Genomic DNA, 26,858 nt, shown 5'->3' with positions numbered 1-26,858 from the left:
GACCTTGGCGTCAAGAAATTTTCTGGAATGGACCTCGCTCAATTTTAGTTGACTACTATGATACTGTATACTGTAGACCATACATACACCATATTGTACATGCACTGTGTTAATACATAGATCTCTACATGTGAAAGGGCTTATCTTAATCATTCGATTTCTTGTTTACTGAGAAATATTTCAAAACAACTCCAAAATCAAAGTATATACATGCTGGTTCAGGTTGTCACTGTGTGTGGCCTAAGAGTACTTTTTCACTGCAGCAGCGTAGCGGAGTTGACACACTTCTTGCTGGTGTAAACAAATGGGGAAATTTGGCAGCAGACTAAAGTGATGAAGCAAGTGTGCACTGAAGCATCTAATGAATCACTTTCTGGGAATTCTGGATTTTATGAGCAAAAGAAAGATGAGTGTGGACACGGCGTGGGCAGCTGAGCCATAACAAAAAGAACGTCATTCCATCAAAACTAAAAGTAAACAACAGTTGTAGTTGTCATCTGGACAAACTGAGACAATTATAATGTATCTTTCTGACTCGGTGAGGGGACAACAGGTATGTGTCTGAACACTTTCAAGTGCCCTCTTCCGATTTACGTGAACATTGCAAGCGGCATCACTGTTCCAAATGCGTTTACATTGATGCAATAAAGACTGATGCCCAAGTACTGTATCAACAATGGAAAGTGACAACAACAAAAAAAATGTAAATTAAGAAATAATGGAAATATTAAACATGGGAACTGTCACTGCTTCCTGTTTTGTGATCTCAGTATGGCAAGTGATCTCACAAAAGTGACAAAGAGCAAAATGTCCTGGATGTTTACTGAATGTGTCCGAGCACAAGAGGGCTATGAAATGGCTATGTGGCACCACTCACATATGAATAGGTAGATTACATACAATTGCAACGAGGGGGGGAGTAAACCTCAAGAAAATCGAATGAGAAATGAGCAATTATGACTTCATTTTAATGTCCGTTCAGTACGTTTGATGGGAACATTTAGTGAAGAAAAAAAGCTGCAAAATATATATGTCAAAGTAGAGGACAAAAATGAAGACTGAAATACCATCTGAAAGATACAGTACACAATTTTGGCTTTGCTCTGTCTTACTGCTCACAGCAGCCTTCCCGTGTGTTACCATGGAAACATAGACATGAGCACCAATCAAAACAAAATAACAGAAGACATATTTTGAGGCACTGTGGGATGCTCCCTTGGTCTCTCTCAGACAGACCATGAGGTAACGGGTATGCGATGGAATGTCAAGCTGTGTCATTTTGGAGTTGTCGGGAAATGTGCAGGATGGTGAGCACAAATAAATACACTAATCCAGGACTCAACATAAATGAGTACACCCTAACATATTTTTTTTGTTTTTAGAAAACCTTGGGTTTTCCTTGGCAAACCAATATTTTCTATGGCATGCAATACAATAAGGTAAACGTCTTTCCAGTGACGTACGAGAGTAACAATACATGTTCAACTGTTACTTAAAATTTGGCCCGGACACATTCAGGAAGTAAATATTGTGGTGACAGTTTGTCCTTCTAACAGATTAATTTATCTTCACAACTGTTTTTTTTTTTAAATGAAATCAAACACATTGCCACCCGTCCAGCTTCTCAGTACAAATGTTGTCAAGAATGAGAAATTCCACTGTGAATGATCAATAACCACAGGCCAGAAAAGAGAACACAAACCTGATTTAAAACCAGTCCCAGTGCACCTTGTATGTGATGCTACATGTCACATCATGTGACACCATGTGACATCGTGCATCCATCTCCGGGGTGCTTGTAATCTCCTGTCTAACAAACTTGTAGCCCAACAAGAAGCTTTGAATTGGCTGTTCCATAATGCGGAAAAAATGATTGGAGAAGAAAAAAATGCACATACTGCAAGTGGGGAGTAAAAGATCTGCGTGATTTTAGAAAGGGTCCAAACCACAAGAAAGTCAGGGTTGAACACATGCTGGACGTTCTTCGGACCAGCACTCATGCACACAATTTTTCAAGAAAGGAAAATGATTTCAGCTGTGTAAATTGACAGCGGCCTTGTAAGTTCAAGATGGAGAGGGATGAAAAAATGGGAAGCCTTGAGGCCTGTGTAACAATTCCTGCTTAGCAGAGAAGCCGCTGGGGACCTCCTCTTCGATGGAAACTAAATTCAACATCACACGATCAAATGAAACTGTAGACTGCTACCAAATGAACCGCCGAGTGAACACCAATTTGGTCCAGCAGTCTTGGAGACACTGGTTTATTTAGCCTTCTCTGGGAGAAGCTGAAGTGCGCTGATAATGTTCGGGATGAAATGGAAGTTCCGGATAGTGGTAGTGGACCCTCATCTAGATATGCTCTGTTTGAATGTTTACACCAGCTCTCCCCTTAGCCTTCGCCGTCCTCTTGTCTCTCAGGGTGGCATTAAAATCAAAGCCTGTGTTAGACATTCTAACTAATTTCACATGCAGGAGACAATAATACCAAAGCTGTACCTCGGATTAGTCATTCAGTTTTGTCAACGGATGTAATTAGAGGTGCGCTTTATACGGAGCTACAGCAAATGGCTACTGGCACAGACTGTGCCGTTTGCAGCCACATATGGTTATAGTTTGTAAACACGCACATGTTTACATGATCACAGCCCATTGACTGTGACTTACTTTACATGACTTGGGGGGATCAAACATAGCATGATTCAGTACAAACAAAGCACACGCGTGAAACATCAACAATCATATTGGACTGATATGACCAAGGAAGGTAATGAAGAAGATAAAGATAAGAAAATAAAGCTTGGTTACGACAAGAAAAATATTCACACAAAGTAGTTTGACATAATTTCTGGGTTACAAACCCAAAGGGAAGTGGTGACTCCGAATGTGGTTTGTTTGCACACATGCACACGCACACTGACTGGTCATAGTATTGAGAAGAATGGGTGCAAACATGTCTATGTGGTGCACACGATACAGTATCGGCAAAACATCATGAATGTTGTTGTTACTGAATCAGTCATGCATTTACCGAAACTGCATATCAAAGACTTTGGTCGATATAGTGTGCACAGAGGTCAGGCTGGAGATTTGTATGAGCCCACCATTGTCTTTGTGGGGATGTGGCAACACATTCACAGAACTTCAACTACCAGAAGGAGATCTTTTCAGGCCAATATAGGGTGAAATTGCAAGGCTGTTTCAGGGTAAGGAACTTGTTTTTTTCTCCTCACCAGATTACTACTTGTTTACAAGATCATCAGTCATCATCTGACAAGATAACAACATGGTCAACACATTTCTGTGGAACCAAAGGATATGCCACACCAACATTCATGATCAACAAACATAAAACATCAGAAAATGAGTTGAGCAAAAAATAATAAGAACAATTTAAAAACAAAAAAAAGGGGAAGGTACTTCACAAAAGGCAGTAAAACCAGTAGCTATGGTAACTGATCAATCCCATGCAAGCTCTTCTCAAGATCTGTTTCAGGTTGGCGGGCATGCCCCTGAGCATAGACCATCGCTGCCTGCCTGCTGCTTGCATTTTCCCTTTTTAAGACATTCCCGGTGGCTGAAGCAAGTGTTGTCATCCATCCTTTTTTTTCCCCTCCACATTACGTCGTGTGTCAGCACACATCTTACTTGCAGCTGCACAAAGCATTAGGCATCACTTTTATCCCCCCTCCACAGCCCCCCCCCCCCCATTACATATGTTTGCCAGCAACATATCTGCCCATTCAAACAAATGCTTTTTCACAGACACAATGTGGGGCTGTGGTTTCCAGGCAGCTGTGACACAATCCAGATACTCACCACTGCCTATAGCAGGGAAATATGTTTTCTGCCGAGATATTCCCTTTAGAAGTTCAGATTTTCCCGGCCTAGCAGCTTTCAACCATATGAGTCTTTTGTTTGAGCTGGCAGACGCCGTAGACCCTAAAGATGTCATTCATTGTGTGTTGTCACTGCTGATGCAGCTGAACTGTTTTGTGGAGCAGCCACTAGATGTATTGTGAAACATAACTGGGGGAAACACTCACGAGGCAATTGACTTATCGTGCGGTACCCTAAAAATGTCTGCCTAACAACAGGTTATATTCTTTGTCAGCCACACTCAGTCTCTTGGACTTTAATTAAAGTATGACATCAGTCTTTCTGCTGTACATTGTAATAAATCAATAATCAGCTCATGGAAGACTTCTGAAATACGATACCCAATTCCAATGAAGTTGGAACATTGTGTAAAATGTACATAAAACACTATAATGACTAACAAATCCTTCTCAACCTATATTCAATTGTATACACTATAAAAGACGAGATATTTAATGTTCACACTGATGAACGTTATTATTTTTGGCATAGATTCTCTCATATTGAATTTAATGCTTGGGACAGGGGCCGCACAAGACTGTGGAAGTTAAGGAAAGCACAAAATACATCTGTTTGGAACATTCTATCATGATTGGTTCGAAGGAGGATCCCCGAAAGGCTCAGTTGTTCACAAGAAAGGATGGGGCAAGTTTCACCACTTGATGAACATCAGCATGAGCAATAGTACAACGGTTTAAAGAATAATGTTTGTCACAATTGCAAGGAAGTTAGGAATTTCATCGTCTAAGGTCTATAATATCATCAAAAGATTCCGAAAATCAAGAGAAATTCCTACACATAAGGGGCAAGGCCGAAAGCCAACAGTGGATGCCCATCACCTTCAAATCCGCTGCATTAAAAATCGAAGTCATTGTGTAAAGGACATTGTGATGTGGGTTTAGGACCACTTCAGTTTGAGCTTGTCAGTTCACACAGTTCATCGCTACATCTACAAATGAAAGTTAAAGTTCTACCATGCAAATTGAAAGCGATATATCAACAACACTAAGAAACGCCGAAGGCTTCTCTGGGTCCGAGCTTATCTGAGATGGACTGACACAGAATGGAACTATTTGCTGTGGTCTGACAAGTCCACGTTTTAAATTGTTTTGGGAAATCACCGTGTCCTTCATGCCAAATAGGAAACGGACCACCCCGATTGTTATCAGCTCGAAGTTCAAAAGCCAGCATCTGTTATGGTATGGGCTTGTGTTAATCCCCATTAGGTAACTTGCACATCCGTGAAGGCACCATTCACTTTCAGGTTTTGGAGAAACATATACTGTTATCCAAGCAGGGTATTTTTATGGAACACCCTTACTTATTTCAACAAGACAAAACCAAGCCATATTCTGCACGTGTTACAACAGTGTGGCTTTGGAGTACAAGAGTGTGACAATTAGAATGGCCTGCCAGCAGTCCAGACCTGTCTCCCAATGAAACTGCGTGGTGCACAGGACAATACACAACGACAAAGACAACGGGCTGTTGAGCAACAGAAGTTGATCATCATTCGAGAATGGAAAATTCTACCTACAAAGTTTCATCAATTCCCAAACAAATGTTTGTGTTGTTAAAAGGAAAGGTGATGTAACAGAGTGGTAAACATGCATCGACGGCAGTTTTCTTTGGAAAATTTACAATGAGTGAATGTGTGAAAGAAAAAAAAAGTTCATAAATCTCAAGCTTAAATATCTTGCCTTTGTATTCAACTGAATATAGACGGAAAAAGATTTTGAAATAATGTTATGCTGTTCTGCTTTACATTCTACAGAACATCCAAACTTCATTGGAATTGGGATTAGTAGTTTAAACATTTTTGTGTGAGAGGGAAAATGGCTTATCTTACTGGTAGAGGTCTTTGCGCAGCACAATGCGAGAGAGCGGGTTATCAGCCTGAGGAGCCATGCTAAGGGAACCCAACTTTAATACCAAGGTGTCTTCTTTATCCGCATGGACATCTGTTGAAGAAAAAAAAAACAAATAAAAGCTGCATATGTCTTTTAAAGTATCCAAACTTCATGTCTTCAAATGACTCTTCCGTACCTGGTGTCGTAGTTTTTTCAGGTGATCGAGGACAGAAAATCCTGATTAAATTGGTGTTGATGTAGATGAGAGGTAAACACCGAGAGGTCAATGTGTGGCTCCTCATTGGCTGCCCTGCTGACTTTCCACGGTCTTTGTAGCGTCTCGGTACTGTCGTCTAACAATTGGGACGATTCAAAAGACTTTCAACATCATTTTGAAGAAACAATAGATCCGTTAACATGAACATTGAACTTTTTCCTACCTGAAATATTCCAACTACAGTCGTTAACAAAGGACAGAACAAAACAACATCAAACGGCTGAGCTGTCAGAAGGATTTCTCTCAGGTACTGAGGTGAACCATCTGCCAGTGGATCAGCGGGAATCCGCTGCCCAGCTGTGGAAGCGCTGCGTGCTGGCCTCTCAGGCCGCGTGGTGAGTTTATGACGAACATTTTTGGTGACAGCCTGTGTGTAGGTAATGGACAAGAATCCATGTTGCTGGTGAGAGCCTTCCAAGACCTTGGCTGCCATCTGGCCAGTGTTGAGGGAGGGGGGAGAAAGCATAATTACTGCAACAGGACTGGAATTATGTCCAACTCAATACATTGATTAATGGGCTAAAATAATAATAATAATAATAAAAAAATACTTTGGTAAGATTCAATTGAAAAAGAATGTGCATTTATAATGAGACATACAGGACACTGAAAAATGTAAAATGGGCAATTGCCTATTAGGATAGAAACCTGGGCTATCATGCTCCAGTGCATCCAACATTCACTTCTTACTTCATAATTTTACAGCCAGATCCCAAAATAAAATAAATGTTTTCCCCCCTCAAAATTCAACATGCAGCACCCCAGAATAACAATGGGCATTTATTTTCATTTTTTTTCGTAGTAAATGTATGAAAAATAAAATAAAAATGAAGACATCCCATGTGCTTAAGTATTTAGAGCCTTTGCTCACGACTTTGTTGATTCATTTATGACAGTAATTACAGCCTCGAGCATTTGAATATGATGCCACAAGCTTGGGATCTATCTATCTATCTTTGGGCAGTTTTGCCTATTCTTTGCAGCACCTCTCAAGCTGCATCAGGTTGAATGGGGAGCGTCGGGGCACAGTCAAATTCAGGCTTCACTGTAGGGATGCTATTGGTCAGGTGATGAGCGGTGCTTCGTTTCCCTCAAACTCGATGGTTGGCATTCGTGCCATAGAGTTCAATCTTTGTCTCACCAAACCATAGTCTTGCCTCTCTCATGCTCTGAGAGTCCTTCAATTGGCTGGGTTGCCATGTTTCTGTTACTTGGTAGTGGATTTTATCCTGCCACTCTACCATCCAGGGCTGAGTGGTGAAGTGCTGATGAGATGATTGTCTTTCTGGAAAGGTTCCCTCACTCCACAGAGGATGGCTGGTGCTCTGACAGACTGACTTGGTTCTTGGTCACATCCCTGACTAAGGCCCCTCTCTCATGATTGCTCAGTTTAGACGGGCGGCCAGATCTAGAAAGAGCCCTGCCGCTTTGGAACTTCTTCCATTTACAGATGATGGAGGCTACGGTGTTCATTGGAACATTCAAAGCAGCATCTTTTTTTTTTCTGGACCCTACACCGATTTGTGCCTTGAGACAATTCTGTTTCACTACAGACAATTCCTTTAACTTCTTGCTTGGTTTGTGCTTCAACACGCACACACCTGCGGGACCTGAAAATAGACAGGTGTGTGCCTTTCCAAATCATGTCCAATCAAGTGATTTTCCCACATTTGGACTCCAATTAAGCTGTAGGAACCTCTCAAGGATAATCAGTGGAAACAGGATACATACCTGAGCACAATTTCGAGCTTCGTGTCAAAGGCTGTTATAATACTTATGCTCATGTGATTTTTTTCCCCCCCCTGAATAAATTTGAAACCCGACTCCCCTCCCAAAATTACATTGTCATTAAGCGGTGTTGTGTGTGAACTTTGAGGTGGGGAAATAATTTTGAATTTGGATTTGGTTTAAGGCTGTAATCGAACAAAATGTGGAAACAGTGAAGCACTGTGAATACTTTTCAGATGCACTGTGTATGGTCTAGTGGGAAATAGTCTAAAAAACAATTTGAGATAAATGTAAAATCAGAAAATGACATTTGGTCTGCAATTAATATTCAAGACAATTAACTTAGTTTAAAACCCCAGAAATGTCTTCAAAAACACACAGTGAAAGGTGACTTAATATGCGTGAACCTAATCTTAAATTACTGTGTAATTATAAATCTTGTGGGGGGGGGAGACAGCATGAAACATAAAATTATGTGCTGCATTCTGCCATTGCTGAAGCAAACACACTTATATTCCTCAGAGTGTCATATTATAAGAGTCAGAGCCCTTTTGAATCATATGTGACTGATTTGAATTAAGTGCAAGTGCTTGGAATACACTTTATAGCTGGCAAGTTTCAAAGTAAAAATCTCAACGCGCGGGTTGCCAAAACATCTCTGAGGAATGCACAGAACCTAAGGCACTACAGATGAAGCATAGCAGAGAAAGCTATAAAGCAGATGAGCCATATTCTTACAGGAGGGAAAAAACCAGAGAATTGGCTGAAAGAATCTTGCTTGCTGACCGGTCGAACCAACACAGTGCGCCTGTTCAGCTTGTCAGTGCAAGACAGGACCACTCCTCCACAGCTCTGCCGAACACCCTCCTCCGTACTGGAGGTGAAGAAAGACACAGTAGGTGCAAAAGGGGACAGGGAGAGCAAGACAGGGAAGAAATGTAAGTGTGCGTGATTGGAAAGAAACACAGCAAACAATTTTAGAGATGATGACTGAAGTTCATTGAAGTTCATAGGATTGTGTCCTTTGGATAATTGGGGAAAATATGTTGAGAGTTAGTAAAACCAAGGGAAACTGTGCCATCTTGAACCAGCAAAGATACTGTGCAATGGTCATATACTGGAAGAGAAAATGAATATGTCATCACAAAACGAATGCGATCTTTAAATCCTGACTTTTGGCGTCTAGTAAATTACATTCAATCCATGATGAACACGATCGGCTAATGACTATGATTGTTCATTACAAAATTGCTTCTCGATATGTTGCCGCATATGTGAACAGTATAAGACCATCTACAGTATTAGCTTGAATCAAGAAGAGCATGGAGGCCCATGTCACCAGATTCCATCCACTTGATTATGAAGACAATCAGAACCACTGGAGAGACAGGCGATGCCAGAGTCTTCAGTTCATGTCTGACTCCTCTTGTATTATTCATTTTTTGTAGGGTGTATCTCAATGCAACATGTCTGGGCACTGTGAGTCACAGCCAGAATCATGATGTCTTTTCCTGTCTGTCCAGCATGAGCAAATAAGAACTCTGATTAAGGGCAACAGAATGGCAGAGACACATTATAAGGAGGCCTAATGCTGGCTGCTCTGGGACAGGCAGAGGCCTCACCACAGCTGTCTCCTTGCACTGCAGGAGGAGTCCTTCATAAAGCCCAGAGTGCCAGCCTTGACCTGGCCTGGAGACACATACACACACACACACATTGCCAAGTCTTAAATGGGACATCTGGAATTAATTATATGACTGTGACACCGTTTGATAATATCTATTTAATGGGAGAATTTATAAACTACCTTAGGGATAAACAAATTATGGGGTGAGGTGTGCATGTATGTATATATAATTGCAACCGGGATGGCATTTTAACAGCAACAGTCATCATAGACATTAATGGAGACAAGATAAATAAATGATATGAAACCCAGATATTCCTTCTGGCATCCAATTATTGTTGTGGCACATAGAAACAGAGAGCACCTGTAAAGGAAAAGAAATGGCATCGTGAAGTCATTAACATGAAGGTAAACAATGTTCAACTCATTGGTTTCCATTTTGTATAGCAATTAGGATTGCTCTTTTTAAAACTGGTGGCCTGGTTTTGACTCCCAGGATGTGAACACATTTGCTGAGGGTGGCTAAGAGGTATGACTCCCTTGCATGACTGTTTCAAACGTCTCTGCAAGTGACTATGAAGTACACACCTCATTCCCCCCCCCCCCCCCCCCCCACCCGAGAGGACATGTACGCATGTTTTTCAGTAATCACTAAGAAATTACATACAAAGCGATGAGAGATGCTGTCACTCAAGCAAATCTTTTCATGGACAAAAAAAAAAGATTGGTATGAATGCCTTTTAAACATTGCTTTACTGTCTCCCCCAAAGCCCTTTTCTTACCATGTAATAGAAGTGTCCAGAAACTCCATGTACATGTTGCTATTCTTCTGAGACCTCCCTGTTGGTCAGTCTTGTCTGTTCTCACTCCCTCCTCTACCCTTCTCAATCTTTAATTAAAATTAGGCTTCATGGATATATGTACCTCTAACCCTTGACTGACCTTACTATTTTGCTATTTTCCAGCAGTGAGACATCAAGAGCCAGATGAGACATTTTTGGTGTCAGGTTTAATTTAAACCAACCCGCTGCACACAAATAAACTGGGCTGGGTGCAGAAATACCAAACAATTATCTGTTCCGAATGATGAATATGGACCTGTATCCCAGTAGGCTCTCTTGTACATGTGGAGGATAGAGATTACAGTGGGCAAGGAGCCCACACAGCCTCCAATATGTCCTGAACAAGCACTGATGTTACCTGGCTTACATTGTGGAGCGCTGCTTCCTGCCAAAACTCTGGTCAGCTTTAAGGGTGTTTGTTCATGAGCATTAAATGGAAAATGTTAAAATTGAACCATTATCTTCTTGCCAAATTATTGATGTCTCCTAAAGGATTAAGCTTGGACCAATCTTTGGGGCAGATGGGCAAACACCCGGAGAGAGAGGTAAGATTATATAATCACCCATGACACATTAACACTGGAAAACGACGTCTCAGCCATTGACAACATCCTGGCTTGGTGTGGTGGCACAAACTTAATGGAACGCATTTTGCCCGGTGGAATCAAACTCCAAGGACCACAGAAACGAAATAAATAAATAAACACAAATAAAATCGGGGAGGTCTGATGTTTACGTTTAAAGCCAAGTCAGTTGTTTCAATGCGCCTCTGGCCAGTAAGTAACACATAAGACTAGAACAAACCAAATTGGAACCAGCTAAGGTGATTTCAAAATCTGGCAACCCAGGTTCCTTTTCTGTTATCATTTTGGTGGTTCACACACTCATTGCAAATGACAGCCTTCAAGGTGGACTCAAAGCAAGCAGGTTCCATCTCCACTTCACTGTCTGGCTCGTTGAGAGGAGGAGGCACTTAAAGCCAAGAACATATTTATACAGGCATGTAAGCACACTGAACTGGAAACACACACACACAAACACATCGTGGTCTATGGAATCCAAGGAGCTGCTGGGCTTGTTATCTTCTTAAACTAAGGTAGGGGGAACTGCCTCCTGCCGAAGTGGACCTCAGGCACGTACATAGCGGGCACTCTTGAATTACCGAGTCCAACAACGATCTAAATGTGATCTGGACAAGCAGGAAAAAAGTCAAGCAGCAAGAGACTGGAAACATGCAAATGTGGAAAGAAAAACAGCGATTACAAATTTACTGTAGTCCCAGTTTGAGCTTGTTTGGCTTTGAGTGCTTTGATAATTTCTGTGGAGAAGGTAAATCATAGAATTCCAAATGCAACTTGACTTGGAGAAAGATTACTATATATTAGGATGTCATGGAACAGCGCCAAGCGGTTTTCCTCCAGTGTGTTAATGTTTCTATGAATCAATTCAGACACCACAGGCGCAAATAAAATGACTGATGGCCAAACTGAACTCATCTGCTCTGTGAGTCAGACTTGGGCCAGCCCAAAGCAGAGTCAAATCGTCCATCCAATTTTTTGGTCTCAAACTGTCTGGAAAGACGATGACGCTGGGGTGATAATCCCAAAAGTCCCCCTCACGAAGGTGGAACGGGAACAAAAAAAGTGTTACTGGCATGAGTGTTCAAGTGTGTGTGTTTGTTGCATGGGTGTTATTTTTTTTGTCACTTGGGCTTTACATGGTGATGGTTACTTCCCTCATGAATATACATGTGCAGTGAGAGATGGCGTGTGTGCATGTTTGTGTACTAAGGATACTCCACCTGCATCTGTAGTGGTCAATGTTGAAGCTGCCAACTTTACATTTGATCTTAGTGTAAACATCCTGGATATCTACCGAGGCACTCAAGTCTTCCAGTTCACTGACCACGCAGACTTCTGTTGGGAAAGAAAAAAAAAGTGTTGTTTTTCATATTTTCAAACAGCATTAGTAAATGCTGACATACATGCATTACAAATGCTTGGCTGCACATGAATCCTTAAGATGGAACACTGCTAATGATGGGAGGGGCTTTCAGTTTTTGTTTCAATGGTCATACTTTTCACGCTGGCAGAAAGAACCACACTGGAAAACGAGAGAATGAGTAAGAGGGCGAAATGAGTTGAGTACACAGTACAACCTCGGCTTGCCAAAATGTGGAATGTGCATGTCACCCAACACTGATTGTTCAGAAAGACCGTGCATTTAAACAGACATACTGTAGATATACCATGCGCATTCCTCGCTGCATCTTGTGTGAAAACTAAACTACCTACCACAGGCAAAATGTGTTTCATGTTCAACAAACTGATTGAGATTGTAGCGAGGCGAGCCTGTGAGCTGAGCAGATTGTTGTCATTGTTTCCACGAAAAAAAGTCCCACAGTCAAAGAAGGCCTTGGGAAAATAAGACTTCGAGCACGTTGTTACTGTTGCCTTGTGGTGATTTGGAGAAACACAGAAGTTCCTCGTGGGTTGTTACATTGAAAAACAAGCCTTGTCCGCTTCATTGTGGATAGTTTGTGGAAAGAACGCGCCCAAGTTGGTGTAAGCGGTCGTCAGCGACTCATAGACACCAAAGTTATATGGACCAACGTCTTTGCTCCGCGCATGCTGCGACCCACTTCTCAAAAGAAGGAAATTGGGTAATTGATTTGGCTTTTCACAGGAGCTGGTGGATGATCAGATTTTATGGGGAACCTAACCTCTGTCACCCCCCGAAAAAAACTTGCCTATTGACACTAGCTTGACCAGACGGCATCAAAACCAGTAGAATCTGGAACAACAGCTCGTCAGAACATCGCTAAATCTATGTCGCTGCGCTTAGGTTTTTTGTTTATTTGTTTTTTGATGGGAACAGATAAACAAATGTCCAGATGGCTGAGAGGAGTGTCCAACAAGATGTACTTCCTCTATGTAACTAACACATGAACCCCATTTCATCTGACTTCGGAGGGAGAAGGAGATACTCAGAGAGATCAAGGGCAAAACGCTTCAACTCTTGAAACACAAAAGGCAATTAACCAGCTATTCACTGACCAAGGTATAATTTCTCTGAACCAAGATAGACTGTTGCATGCTACGAGGCTTGGTCACAAGACCAAACCCCGGAAACGGGTGAGCTGGGATGTTGGAAGGCAGTTTGACGTCAATTTCAATCGGCAAAAGAATGCTAAAATGTCTGCCCCCTGAGATGAATGAAAACGGATGGATTCATCTGTTTAATTGCTATTCCATGACCACAATATTAATCAGCATGTGGTGTCTAGCCACATACAACACATTCTTGTCAAGAAGATTTTCGCGCTGAGTTCCCCTTCATGTTCTGTGGCCAACTTCCTCTGATATTGTCCTGCTTGAAGCCTCGCCTCATTTCACCAGCAAGCAGGAGATCCATACCTTTTGGTTAAATCAACTATTACGGAATCTTTTTTTTTTTTATTAAGGGGATCTGGCTTGAGTTTTTTTAAACTCAGTTAATATTCAAACTCCCTCCAACATGTAATGCTGGCAAATAAAGATTGCACATTTTCAAATCTGGAGGGCAGATGCTCAATACTGGAGGCCCCCATTGAAGGAAAATGAAATGGTAAATGGCCTTTCACTTGCATCGTGCTTTTCTACCTATGAGGGCACTCAGAGCGGTTCACACTGCTATCTCATTCACCTACTGATGACACAGCATCATGAGCAACTGGAGGCTCAGTATCTTGCTCAAGGACTCTTCAACGTGGCCGGGGGGTCGAACCCACAATCTCTGGGTTGGGAGACACCCACTATAACACCGAGCCATGCCGCCCCATAAATCCCCCTCATCCTCTTAACCTTCAAGAGTGATGCGTTAACAAGGCAAAAAGTTTACTTTACTCTATCCTACTATACAAATGACTGGATCTGGAGTAAATTATACTTTATAGTCCTTCTAAATATAGTTTCAAAGTTTCCAAGATTTAAAAAATAGAACAGTAATAGAGCACATGATTTGGTCAAATACTTACCTGTCTTTATGACTGCTGGGTCAGGAGCAAACAGTTTAACAATAACCTTGGGTAACATCCACTGCATCCAAAGGCTGACTTTTCCACTCGTTCCTCCAATGCTGCTAGTTTTCTGTTCCAGGGTCACTGTGTCAGCAAAAGGACCATCATCACCTCCTGGTACCGAATCACCCTAGGAAGAGATGAAAGGTCAAGTTAAGGTGCGCTCATGTTTATTTTCAAATGTGCAATTACTGTAAGTAAATAACATGATTTCTATTGCAGGAAGGGAAAAATAACACTTCATTTCGGGGGTATATGTTTGGAAGAACACTTTTCTTTGCTTGGTTTTTTTTTTCCCTGTCACCTCCCAACACAAAGGTGGGTGAGGATCGGAGGCTCATGGCAAGGAGGTTATTTTGTGCGCCCATGTCTTTCTTGCGAGTAAATCTGTTTTCCAAACACATATTTGCATGACTGGAAAGCGAGAGACCTGCAAATAAACAATGTGGTAATTTGAAGCTCGAGAAATGTGGGATTTTCTTTTTTTCCACAGCTTCTTCCATCGCTGCCTTGTAATGACAGATTATGTCATGGTTATTGAGCCTGGCTGTGGCTGGTGGGGGAGGTTATCAACCATCTCAATTAGAAACACCACAGCTGCTGGGATGATTACAGCGTCTTTAAGAGGATCCAGATGAGGAAACTATGTCCCCATTCCAAAGTTTGGGAAGGATAAGAGCAGAACACTAATTTGCAAATTGAATTTAATCGCACAGTTTGGAGTGGCTGACAACAAGGGCTCAGTGACAATCGTATTAAAAATATATATATGGATCGCGCTGATTTAAAAACCTATTCAACATTATAGTGTATGGAGACCACAATACACTGATGAGAAACATGTGCCCCATTAAATATATTTGCTTTTTAAGCGAGGGGGAGAAAAAAAAAGTTTGGGCACGCTCTCAGAGTATAACGTTTTCAAACTGATTAAAGACATCGAAGAAGGTTTTAGACAAAAGTATGATCACATGTACCACCACTGAATGACAAAAATTAAACCATGCTAGGAATATTATTATTCTTATGTAAGGCATATCAGAAAACATGACATATAATCCATCAAAACCATTACCACTCAACAGGATGAACTTAAACGTTGCAAACGAATTCCAGTATATAGTACAGAAGAAACACAGATTCCCTTCCATTATCTTATCTTAAGGGAAATTTGTCCCAATCCACTGCCAAAGCACAATTCTTATATGTTTCCATAGGGAGAAAAACGGTTGTTGTATGTCAGTGTGCCTATGTAACAACGACTGGCGGCGAGTAACATGAGCCCAGCAGTAATGGTGCTCACTCCGTCTCAAAAGATATAATGTCAACTGCCATTTGGGGACTAATTATTGCTGAGCTGGAGTCAAAACATATCCCTCGGTGAGTGTGCGTGTGCGGTTACGACTGTATAGTTTACAGTTCTAGCCAGTCAGTGGGATTACACTGTAATGTCAAGAGCCCAAGCAGAAGCTGGCCACTGGCACTGTGGGACTGACCACAGTGTAGAGAAGAGTCGTTATGCTGTAACATTGGACACCCAACAAAAGGAAAAAAAAAAACGAATCCGGCATTTTTACAAATCATTCTCACGGCTTAAATGCCTTAAAATTAGGGCTGAAAGGGGGAAAAAAACGTTTGTGGTCAAATTTCCCAAAAATTTAAGAGCCCCTCAGCCCCCCCCCCCCCCCAGAAAAAAACAAATAAAATAATATTGTAGAATGATATATAACTACTTCAATCTTTTTGTTGACGAGCAACCAAAAAAAGCGGGTGATGCCGTTGAGAATGAGTTAAGAAGTTTTAACAAACAGTGACGAACATTTTGCTAGCAATGGAGTCCCTGAGCCAAAGGCTGAGCTTTGGTGGATTTGCTTATAGAGCACATCATGTCCCTTACCTAAAATGTTCCGTGTGGAAAATGTGTTTTGGAATACATGCAAACCCCTAACTTAAATGACATTCCAAGTGGACAATACAACAATGTATCCAACATAAACGTTTTAAGTATGGCCCAAAGGATCACCAATAGTGTGATAAAGTGATTTTTGAAACGCGGCCCCATAGCACAAGGAATTTATGCTTAGGCACCGGTGGAACGCAAGTCATTTGGCGTTCAACCTCTACCTCCTCAACACCCAAACTCATAAATCAGAGGGAGGACACTGACATTGGAACAGCCTCCCCCTCCCCAACCATCAGCAGACATCAAGTCAGCAGTGAGCGAGCTGTCTCCACCCTGGCAAGGCAGCAGCAGGCCTGTACAAAGTGTGTCCAAGAATGCCGAAGACGTGAGCCGCTGAGCTGGGGGAGCCCTTCCAGCATGTTTTCAACATGAGTCTGCATCTGGGGAAGGTTCCAACCCTGTGGAAGACATCATGTCTCATCCCAGTCCCCAAAAGCGCAAAACCGAGTCAGAAAGAGGTCTGCAGGCCTGTGGCCCTGAGCTCAGATCCTCGAAAGCCTTCTGCTCCCACACCTCAGACGACAGGTCCAACGCATGCTGGATCCTCTGCATAGCACAGTTTGGGCAAATGTGGGAAGTCCCAGACGTCATCCTTACTTCACACCTGGCCCTTCTTGCTACTCTCCCGAGCCGAGCTACGGTGTCCATCACGTTCAGCTCTGAGCATGCCAGGACGTCAACACGTTTTGCTTTACTTGCCCACCTTGAAATGTTTTCAATGACGGATGGGTGGGTAGACAGATACGGTGGATGTAAAGGTCTGATCAGCTCTGTTTGAATTAGGGGTTTTTTTTGTTTTGTTTTTTATGATAGAAATAATTCGGACCGTGATTAATCAATATCAACCTTTTTTTTCCATTCTTATGATGTGTAACCTGTACACATCCCAAAAAAAAAGCACTCTTTTCAAGCGGTATTTATTTTATTTTTTTATTTTTTATTTATTTTTTATAACAAGTGTGCACACACATCTCACTGGGGATGTGGCTTTATTCAGAATTAACAAATCTAATTGAATTTCCTGGTAAATGGGAGTCTGCACATTTAGTGTCTCTCACTGATCACAAATAAAGTTAAGAAGTCCTTGACGTTTTTTTTTTCCTTTTTAACAGAAGCCTGGAGGCTTTGTGTGACTTATTTTTGGGACCCGTGCATAATTTCCCCCACCTTGCTGAAGCCATCTGAAGAAAACCAGCCCCACAGCATGATGTTGCCACCAACATGCTTCATTGTAGTTATGCTGTGTTTGACATCTACATATATTTTGGATTTCTGGCCAATAAGTTCCCAACACGTGTTAGGGAGATTTCAAGTCTTTCTGCATAAGTTCTTGGTAATGCCACTGTAATGTGTATTTTAATGTCTTGGAATGTTATATGCACAGTTCTCCTGACTGACACCAATGAACAATGACGTCCCTCTCAGTGGACCATGGCTTGTGCTCTAAGATGAGACTCCAAATATATCAACCTACAAGTACATTTTCAGTTGGGAGATTAATCAGTGGCACTTACATTGCTGGCAGGTACAGTATGTGCGGGCTCACATTTAACAAGAGTTTGAATGTAACTGGTAAATTCTGAACACAGCTGCATTTCCACTTACAGCCTGCATGGAAACATTTGAGACCACCCTTGTTTCTTCAGTTTTCTGTTCCTTTTAAATGTCTAGTACAACTAAAGGTCTATCTGTTTGGGCCACTATATCAAAGAAATCAAAAACAGTTCATAAGAGTTGAATTTAAGAGCTCATTGAGAAATTTTCATCAGGTTTTATTACATACATATCCAGGGTACTGTAGTGACTAAAAGAATGCTTTTAGGCATTCCATGTTTTCTTTTGTGACAGTCACTTTTCACGGCGGCAGACACAAAATGAACAAAATATTGAAGAAAACATGGCTGTCTCAATTTTTTCCATGGCTGTATAAGATGTTGTGCACACTTAACACAACTAGCTCAGTTGTTAATTTTTATTTGCACTCTTGAAAAGATTTCAGGTTTTGTTAACTCACTCCTGAAAACCAACCTATTCAAAATTGCATTTTATGTATCCATCTTTACATATTATTGTTGTTTTACATATTATTCAAACTGCCTTTGAGTACTTTGAAAAGGGAACGCTTTTTTTCACCCTCTGCGAGAACTTTCATTCTCTTAGAAGCAATATTTCCACATACTGTATATACAACTAGAAATTTGCCAGCCTTGTCACGTTCAGGTTCTTTTGTGACCATTGTGGGCTTTCCTTCTGTACTAGTTACTAGACAGATAGATTAGATGAATATAATGAGGAGATACATACAAAAAACATAAAACAAAAGTAGAATATTTATTTATTTTTTGTTCATGTTTGATCTGTTTCACTAAAATTACTCTTCGTCCACTCATCAAGGTGATAAAGCAAACATGAGGTGAGATGGGTTAACTTCACATTCCTAAACTGCCAAGTTGAGGCCCCAAATAAACACACACATCCTCTTTTTCCCCACACCTTCGAAAGAAGTATACAGTTTAATGTTGGGGCCTCCGGGCAATACACGGACTGAGGATCCGAGTTTATTTTTTCTGCAGAGTTTGTCTTTGCTCATCAGAAAGGCCAAAACACTGGCAGACAACAGCAGGCTGTGAAGTGTCAGAGAATGAATGAGGGGAAAGACAGACGGTCCTAGGGTGGAGTGCAGGTTAATATTCATGAAAGTTCTTGAAATGCACCTTTCAAAGTGCACGAGGATATCACAAAATTAAGCTGAAAATATCTGAGAAACACAAGATAGGAAAAAAAAGAAGAAAAAAAGATTAGACGAGGGCCCGTAGGACACCCTGAACAGGAATCTTATGTGCTTGGATGTGAAGATGATATGTATTGAGCAGGTCGGGTGGTAATGAGTTCCAGAGAAGGGCAGCAAAGTGACTGAATGCTGTGCTCCCAAGAGAGTTGAGGCGGCCCGGCGGCACATTGGGGTAGAGATGAGGATGTGAATCTGAGTGTCTAAGATGTGGTGCAAATTTGTCGATCACTGAACAGGTATGTGAGGGAGAGCGGTGAAGTTGTGGATGTCCTTGAAAGTAAGCAGAACGATTTTGAAATGTATTTGACATTTAACTGGCAGCCGGTGGAGGAGCTTTAAGATGTGGTGAAGTGATGGGAGGATCGGGGAATCTTGTTATGACTCAGCTGAATTCTGAACCAGTTGGAATTTATGGAGGGATTTGTGAGTGATGAAATCTCAATAATCGTCGACATGACAAGTGAACATTTTTACTGGGAATAAGAAGTATGTTGTGATATTCTCTATATGAGGTTGAAATGATAAAGTGCTGTCAAGGATGACACCCACTCCCTTAACCTGGACAGAGAAAAAAAAATGGGTGTAAAAAAGCATGCACTGAATTACGATCTGAGTTCAGCGAGATAGTCTGTGAGATGAGAGGGTTTGCTGCAGAGGGAAAACCAGGTGTCGACCACATAGTCATGCAAGTGGATGTATTTGTGAAAGATGGGAATGAAGATATGGGATGAAGAGGAAGGTCAGCTATTGGATGTGGGCGTGGCTGGGAGTTGAATAGTTTGAACTGAATGAACTGAGTGCAACCAGAAAAGTAGCATTTAAAACAGTTTGAGGAGAGGTGGGAGATGCCAGTGGAGATTAGTCTATTGAAAAGGACGACGTAGGATTCGGTGTCAAATCTGGCGACTGGAATTAAATCTGACTCGGTCCTGTGGCGACGGTAAAGGAAAAAACTGAAAGGGATTACTCAAACAGATTGTTGTGGGTGCGGTCAAAAGAAAAAAAAGATCATAAATGAGATGATAGCAGAATTTAACAAAGGTATTCACGGCAAACTATTTTTAGAGCTGATTCCGTGCATCATTGACACTACCTTAATGACCTTGGAATGTAACTTGCCCCATCTCCACATAGACAAGCTAAATGGGCAAATTTGGCACCTTTATTACTTCATGGCATGCTAGTGTGTTGTGATAGGTGGGTGGAGGGCTGCGCTATGCTGTTGGCAGAAAGAGATGTGGGGTGGGTGTGACGGCCTGGGAGTTTTGCGCCATGAGTGACTTTGTGAAATGGAAGATTACTCTTCTGTGGTCAGGGATTATTCAATGTCTGTGGAAAATTGAAACAATAAATGGAAAATAAGACTCTTCGGTTTATTCCAGAATATTAAGAAAAATGATTTCTTCTACACTAAATTAGTAATCAAACTATCGAGGAAGCTATATGTAAGTACAGTATATAGATTCAACTGAAATATAATATTATTTCCGGTTCCAGGACAGCATGAAAATTGTCATTTATTAAATGACTTCATTGGTTGTGGGGATGGCTAACAGTTGGCATGTGCTGTGGTGTGACTATTTAAAAAAAGAAAAAAAAAAAGAAAAATGTCGGAGGTGGTCATGGGGTGTGCTTCTTGGGGAGAGTGTGCTGCCACTACTGCTGAGACTTATCAAAACAGCTCCTACATTCTTGCTTAATCATCAACCTTCCACAGGACTAAACACTTCTACCAGTGTTTGTACTTAAGTAAACAGTTACAAGTGGGTTGTCAGGGGACTCTAAGGTTGTGTTGTAGACACACACACACACACACACACACATACACACTCAAAGCACTTCCCTGACTAACAAAACTGTTGCTTTGCCACTGGTTCCACAAATGATGCGAGGATAAACAAAAGTTGATGGCTGTAAAATTAACGCAGAAACAGATGCACAAAGGCATATGGTATGAAAATACCATGAATACTGACTCACTTTATGACCTCTCAAATGTCAAAACGTTGTTTCGGTGATCCCGAAGGGCCACACATTTCTGACAGGTCCAATGTGGTCAATGAGGAGTCATTAAATCACTGGCTCGTTGCCACAGCTTAACAATACAAACAGTCATCTAGACCCTCATTTTAATGGAGCCGCTTTTTCACACTATCACCAAAAAAAAACAAGAAAAAAAGAAAAATAAATCACACGATGCACCAGGGATGAAATGGTTTACAGGTTTACCGATACAGTGTGAAACAAGTTCAGACAGTCAGTGTTATTGTCGCTTTCTACACATCAAATCCTGTGAATCATCTCTGTGATCATCAACCAAAACTGTAAACCAAGGCAGGCTAAACATCTTTTGTCGGAGTCATTTTAAATATGTTTCGTGAGACCATACATGCATGAATATGCATGACTTTTCTATCGTGTACAATGTTAGCAAAAACATTCATTCCTATTATTCAAGTATTGATGATTTACATTTTATGAAGTCAAAATAAATCTGGTTTTAATTCTTGTGGGAAATGAAGATTGGTTTGTATATATTTTTTGTGCTAGTGTGATAATATAATGAATGACATCAAATAGTTATTGGCCACCGCAATTTAGATATTAAATTTGCATACCATGCACACATTTTCCTTTGGCCAGGCCACAAACAATGTAGGTACATTTACACTGCTCATTACAGCTTCGATAAATACTCTTAAACTGGGATAACCATCTATTAGAACCAAATGACAAATTGGGCACATATATAGTTGTCTTAAAAACAGACACCATATAGTCCAATACAAGAGTGGGATAAGTATTATGCCAATACAAAGACAATAGTGTTGTGTTTCTAGAACAGGTTTGAAGATTGCAAGTGAATGTGTGGATGTTTAGCCATGCTACCATCAAACTAGTGTGTGAACAGATGCAAGTAAAGTGCTGCTTTGCCACCTCAGGGCCTGGACACATTGATAGCGTCAACATAAAATATGTTTTTCATAAAAGCTAAACAGAAGACAAGGCAATGACACAAAGGAAAAGTTGCAGTAAATCAACAACTGAGTAGTCCAGACCTCAACCTGATTTCAACCTGATTCAGATGCAGTGGAAAGACCACGATAGCTATTCACTCCAGAAATCCCAGGAATATTGATGAGGTGAAAAAAAAATATCAACAAGAATGGTCATCTGATCGGCCACTACAGGAACTGTTTGGTGGAGGCTATTGCTGGCAAAGAAGGCCGAACCAGTTATTAAACCCAAAGGTTGACATACATTTTTTCCATCAAGCACTGTAACCTCTACATACATAAATAAAATATATTTGTTTGTGTGGTGTTAGTTTAAGAAAACTGTATTTATCTATTGCAACATAGATCAGAAGAAACAAGATCAGATCACATCTTGTTTCCCATGTATGCAGAAATCCAGTCAAGGATTCACCACATACTTGATCAACAATTCAAAATGAAAAAAAAAAAAAAGAGTGGTTAAAAAAAATAAATCAAAAGCATATGCATGTTTATGCTGATACCAAAGTCTTAAACAGCATGTTTAAATGAATTGCACACAGCATGGTTGCAATATGGGAGGATGTATTCAGTTTAAGTGGGGAAAAAAATATTGAGACAACATGACAAAGAGACAGCAAGAACTATGAGTTCTTGTATGTGTAGTGATGTTTAAATTCCTCACCATACATAATGCTTTCCAAGGATAGCTTAATGTCCCAGAGAAAATAAAATAGCAAGGCAGCCTTGAAAATTTAGACTGTTGTTTGTCCAAAACTGACCTGAGTGTTTTTTTTAAATAAATGAATAATACATCCTTCTAATCTAAATAACTAATGGGGGCAGGGGACAAAGTGACCTTTGACAGGTGTCTTTCGAAAGCGCATGCTTAATTAACAGAACATCAACACTTATTACCACTCGAACTGTATAAAACAAACCTCAGTAGGGGATCCCACGTCTGCAGATGGGCTATAGGTGCTCGTATCAGGCAGAGCTGTACCAGCACTGCTGTGTACTGAAGAGGATGGAGCAACACCAGCGGGGGGCTCTGGGATACTGGCAGACTGACGTAAAATACCATGCTTCTGGAGACGAGCCCATGTCGACGTCCAGCTGAGAAGGAGCTTGTACAACAGCTGCACCTGAAGAGGGACCAAAGACGTAAGGGGAAACAAAAATGTTTCGAAAGAAATGAATCAAATACTGTAAACACAGACTGAGTCTAGTTGTCCAAATCATGGCCCGGGGGCCAAATAGTGGCCTGCGAAACAAATAATGTGCATCAACTTCATGTTTCAAAAATGAGTTTGACCCCCTGGTTTAAACCTCAAATATACCACAAACTACAGTATGATTCCAAAACGTGTCCACATTTCAAAGTGTTACAGCAAAGATAAGAACAATTATGCAGAGCTGTGAATCTGGGACTTTTTCAACTGATAGCTGAGGTTTTGTGATGAGCAACGCGGTTACTGTAATTCACAATACATGGTTAAAAGGTTTTGGGTTTTTTTGGGGGGGGGGGGGGGGTTGTAATTATGCTGTTTAATACACATTTTGCACCCTTACCTCAGTGCACAAACCTCCCAGCATCTTTGTAATCAAAAGTTGACCAGGGCAACAACACTGGATATGCTTTCAGTGCGGACCATTGTTCCACTTGAGTGAATTAAAAGACAAACTTACTTTACAAAACATGTCTTAGCATTTGAAAGCAAATTCAAATATATTTTGGCCAAAATTTGACTCCAACAGCTGCGTTAGGGAGGTTGAGGTCATTACCACTGATTTGGCTTGACAGTTTGGTACTTGCGTGACACTAAATCTTGTTACAGCTTGAAGAGACAGAGTAAAGAGATGAGTAGCCAGAAATGGACCACAATCCATTTTCAAACTGAAGTTGAACCCTGATTGATTTTGTCTGATTTCGAAACTCGGAGACTGCATTGAAAAAAGTGATTATTTTGAGTGTGCAATCATTTGAAAGGCACCACACGCAAACATATGTGCCTTACAATATTGTTTTTTTTTCTTTATCTGTAACATCCAAAAGACTTACGCACAGAGGAAACTTCTGTTGTCTCATCAATTTCCCCTTAAAACAAACTCACCACAGTAAGGAAAAACTGAAGGCTTGGCGTCAGAGTGTTAAGAGCAATTTATCATGTGCTCACTTGAGGCCCTAACTTTTAACAACAACAAAGCCAAAAACATGAGTGGAAAACATGACAGGGGAAAGCAGGGGGACGTGATGTGATGCTTTCAGTTATTCATGCATTCAGCTAAGACTTATTTAGACAAGAGGGAGCTCTAAAAAAAAAAAAAAAAAAAGCGACACTCTTTCACCATGAGCTCAGTTGTGGATTTCAAATGTTTCGCTTCCGAAGCCAACCAAACGCCTCGAGAACTCCGCCCTATCCCTACTACCGCTGGTCCTTCGAAAGTAGAAGGTGAACAGACATATATGAGAACACGCAAAATAACTTCAAACAACTCCAAACACAATTTTATTTCTCTCAGCTGCTCTTTCGCCCACACACGCAAGCCTGTTAGCACATACATTAGAGGGAATTTTTTCTATAAATAAATGGAAATCAGCGCAATTCATTACAGCTGGGTTATTTCAAACATGTCTAGGAAGACCTGCGAACGTTCGTCCGGCAGCCATGCAGGGACAGCGCCAACAGCTGTCAGCCATACCCATGCAAGCGGACTGTGCCTTAGGCAGCAGCGACCTTGCACCGTGCACCCTTCTCAGAGTCTGAGGCCAGTAAATTAAACCAAACACGAGGCCGAGGAGAGAATAGAGAGTGACGGAGCTCGAGAAAGACTGCCACGGCCAATCAATTACCACTATTCCGACTAGTCTTGACTCTAATCCCTATTGCTACCATGAACATTTTAGCACCTGACATTATCCAATTCACATTTTGTACATACGTATTTCTTCATGTTTTCTTCAGACTTATCCTACCACAAAGACATCGAAGATGAAGCTGCAGCACCGTCATCATCATCATCTTTATTTGCCATGTACACACGCATGCACGTGAATTTTGTCCACTCCATTTAAGCCATCACAGCAAACACAAACCGTTGATGGCACACACTGGTGCAAAGAATTAAACACCCGAGGAGAAGTTTTGGGTATCGATGTCTTGCTCAAGGACACTATTGCCAATTGTCCAGGGGATGTTGGGGGTGGATGGTCTTGAAGCGGGGTGCCAAGTGTGTGAGTGGCAAACAACGACCTTAAAGGGGAAGTCAACTAAAAAAAATGTCTTTACAGTATTATGTTCGATGTGCTGCCAATAGTCTAAAGAAGGTATTCTGATTAACATTGTGTTTGTGTAATATGAACGAAGCAGCAAAATATACCCGTGTTTTCCACCTCAGGGGGCGGGAATTTCATGACTGAAATTGACATCACAGTTTCTCAAGGTCAGGTAATGACCAATCACAGCCCACAACCAAACTGAAAACAATTATTCGAATAATCGATGGAATAATTGATCCTAATATACATGTGTTTATATATACATACATACATACATAGTCTGGATAAAGTGGTTTGCAGTGTCTGAGGCAAAATTAGCATTTTGCATCACATCAAAACACTGAATAGTAAAACTGATAATCAATTACGTAAACAGTCAGAAAAAAGCTTTGCGGGGCTGGATGTACGCACGTTACAGTTAAGCAACACGCCAGTCGCAGGTCAAGGGTTTATGACTAACCTGAGGATTGGAGCACTTGACTTGGATGGGTTGCAGATCAACATGGAGGCAGACGACAAAAGAGTGTCTTCCTTCTGAACAGTTTGGCGACTTATGTGACGTGACTGCCAAAGTGGAGGTACACCCAATCGGTGTGAGGAGGCTCAGGCTGCGCTGCTGCCCCAGCAGAGTGTACACACTAAACTGACTCAGGCTAATTGTCCATGGGAAAGCATCACCTGGTGGGGTGCATAAATCAAAGAAAGCAGGAAATCATGAACATTCGCACACAGTAACACTGTCAATATAACCAGATGAAATGTGTTTTTGTAAAAACTCGTACCATTAATTGTATCACTACTACTTCACTGGGCTGAGTAGCACTGACAATTTTCATGACTTTGCACACTTCCGCTGTACCTCTTCATTGTTGCTTTGTTTCTTTTTTACAATAATCACCCCATCTATTTACAACTTGCGATTTGGGAATGGACTTTTTTTTTTTGCAAAACTACAGTAGTCAGACAATTAATTTGTTTGATTTTCAGTCATTTTTGTTGACAGCCATCCACGTTACAGATACTTTATCATCATTTTGATGTAATTTTAATCTTCTCATTACAGTACTAAATTTCAGAGAACTCTGAACATGTATTTCTTCATGTTAAAAAATATATTTTTAAGAGTACAGCAATGTTGAGACATCTGTGACAGTTTGAAATGGGATTCAAATGTATTGGAATGTTTGTGGCGTTTTTATGAATTCGACTTTCTGTACTTTGTAGATTTTACTAAAATGTAAGTATTGTTGCGGATGGTGTTTTTTTTTTTTTGGTTTGTTTGTTTTTTGGAGGACTAGAGCAACACCGAATGCAAGCGACTTAGGCTGCCACAAACGATTATTTTTCTGGTGGACTAATCACCGATAGTCGTCACAATTAGTCGCTTAAGCGGATCAGATGTAAATCAGGGCATATCACAGCAGCGATCACCTGCTGTTATAATAACCATCATGAGCCCAGAGCTTTCTTTAAGCTATGTACAATTTTATAATAAAGACAATTACGATGATGGTCCATTCAATTTTTGTTAAACATTGCAGTTGGTATTTGTGACATGTTTCTAAATAAAT

The 26,858-nt window shown here is 41.0% G+C and overlaps 1 protein-coding gene across 2 annotated transcripts in view; it reads right to left on the bottom strand.

Annotated features, from left to right (window-relative positions):
* The window catches only part of vps13b (vacuolar protein sorting 13 homolog B), a 343,076-nt gene that overhangs the window by 147,278 nt on the left and 168,940 nt on the right, over positions 1 to 26,858 (bottom strand). Inside the window, exons 24-31 of one of the 2 annotated variants that reach the window (XM_086112801.1) lie at positions 25,748 to 25,965; positions 22,949 to 23,152; positions 14,216 to 14,387; positions 12,002 to 12,116; positions 9,354 to 9,420; positions 6,167 to 6,436; positions 5,923 to 6,079; positions 5,726 to 5,837 (exon numbers count right to left, since the gene is read on the bottom strand). In XM_086112801.1, the coding sequence (XP_085968927.1) occupies positions 5,726 to 5,837; positions 5,923 to 6,079; positions 6,167 to 6,436; positions 9,354 to 9,420; positions 12,002 to 12,116; positions 14,216 to 14,387; positions 22,949 to 23,152; positions 25,748 to 25,965 (1,315 nt within the window). Of the gene's footprint in view, positions 1 to 5,725; positions 5,838 to 5,922; positions 6,080 to 6,166; positions 6,437 to 8,469; positions 8,606 to 9,353; positions 9,421 to 12,001; positions 12,117 to 14,215; positions 14,388 to 22,948; positions 23,153 to 25,747; positions 25,966 to 26,858 lie in introns of both variants that reach the window. The other variant, XM_086112800.1, reaches the window with a different exon arrangement.

Source organism: Hippocampus guttulatus, chromosome 6 (assembly GCF_054856545.1).
Source record: "Hippocampus guttulatus isolate MCC_2025c chromosome 6, RoL_Hgut_1.0, whole genome shotgun sequence".
NCBI classification, from domain to species: Eukaryota; Metazoa; Chordata; class Actinopteri; order Syngnathiformes; family Syngnathidae; genus Hippocampus; species Hippocampus guttulatus.
Note: the sequence above shows the minus strand (reverse complement) of the source record. Positions and strands in the feature narration are given on the sequence as shown.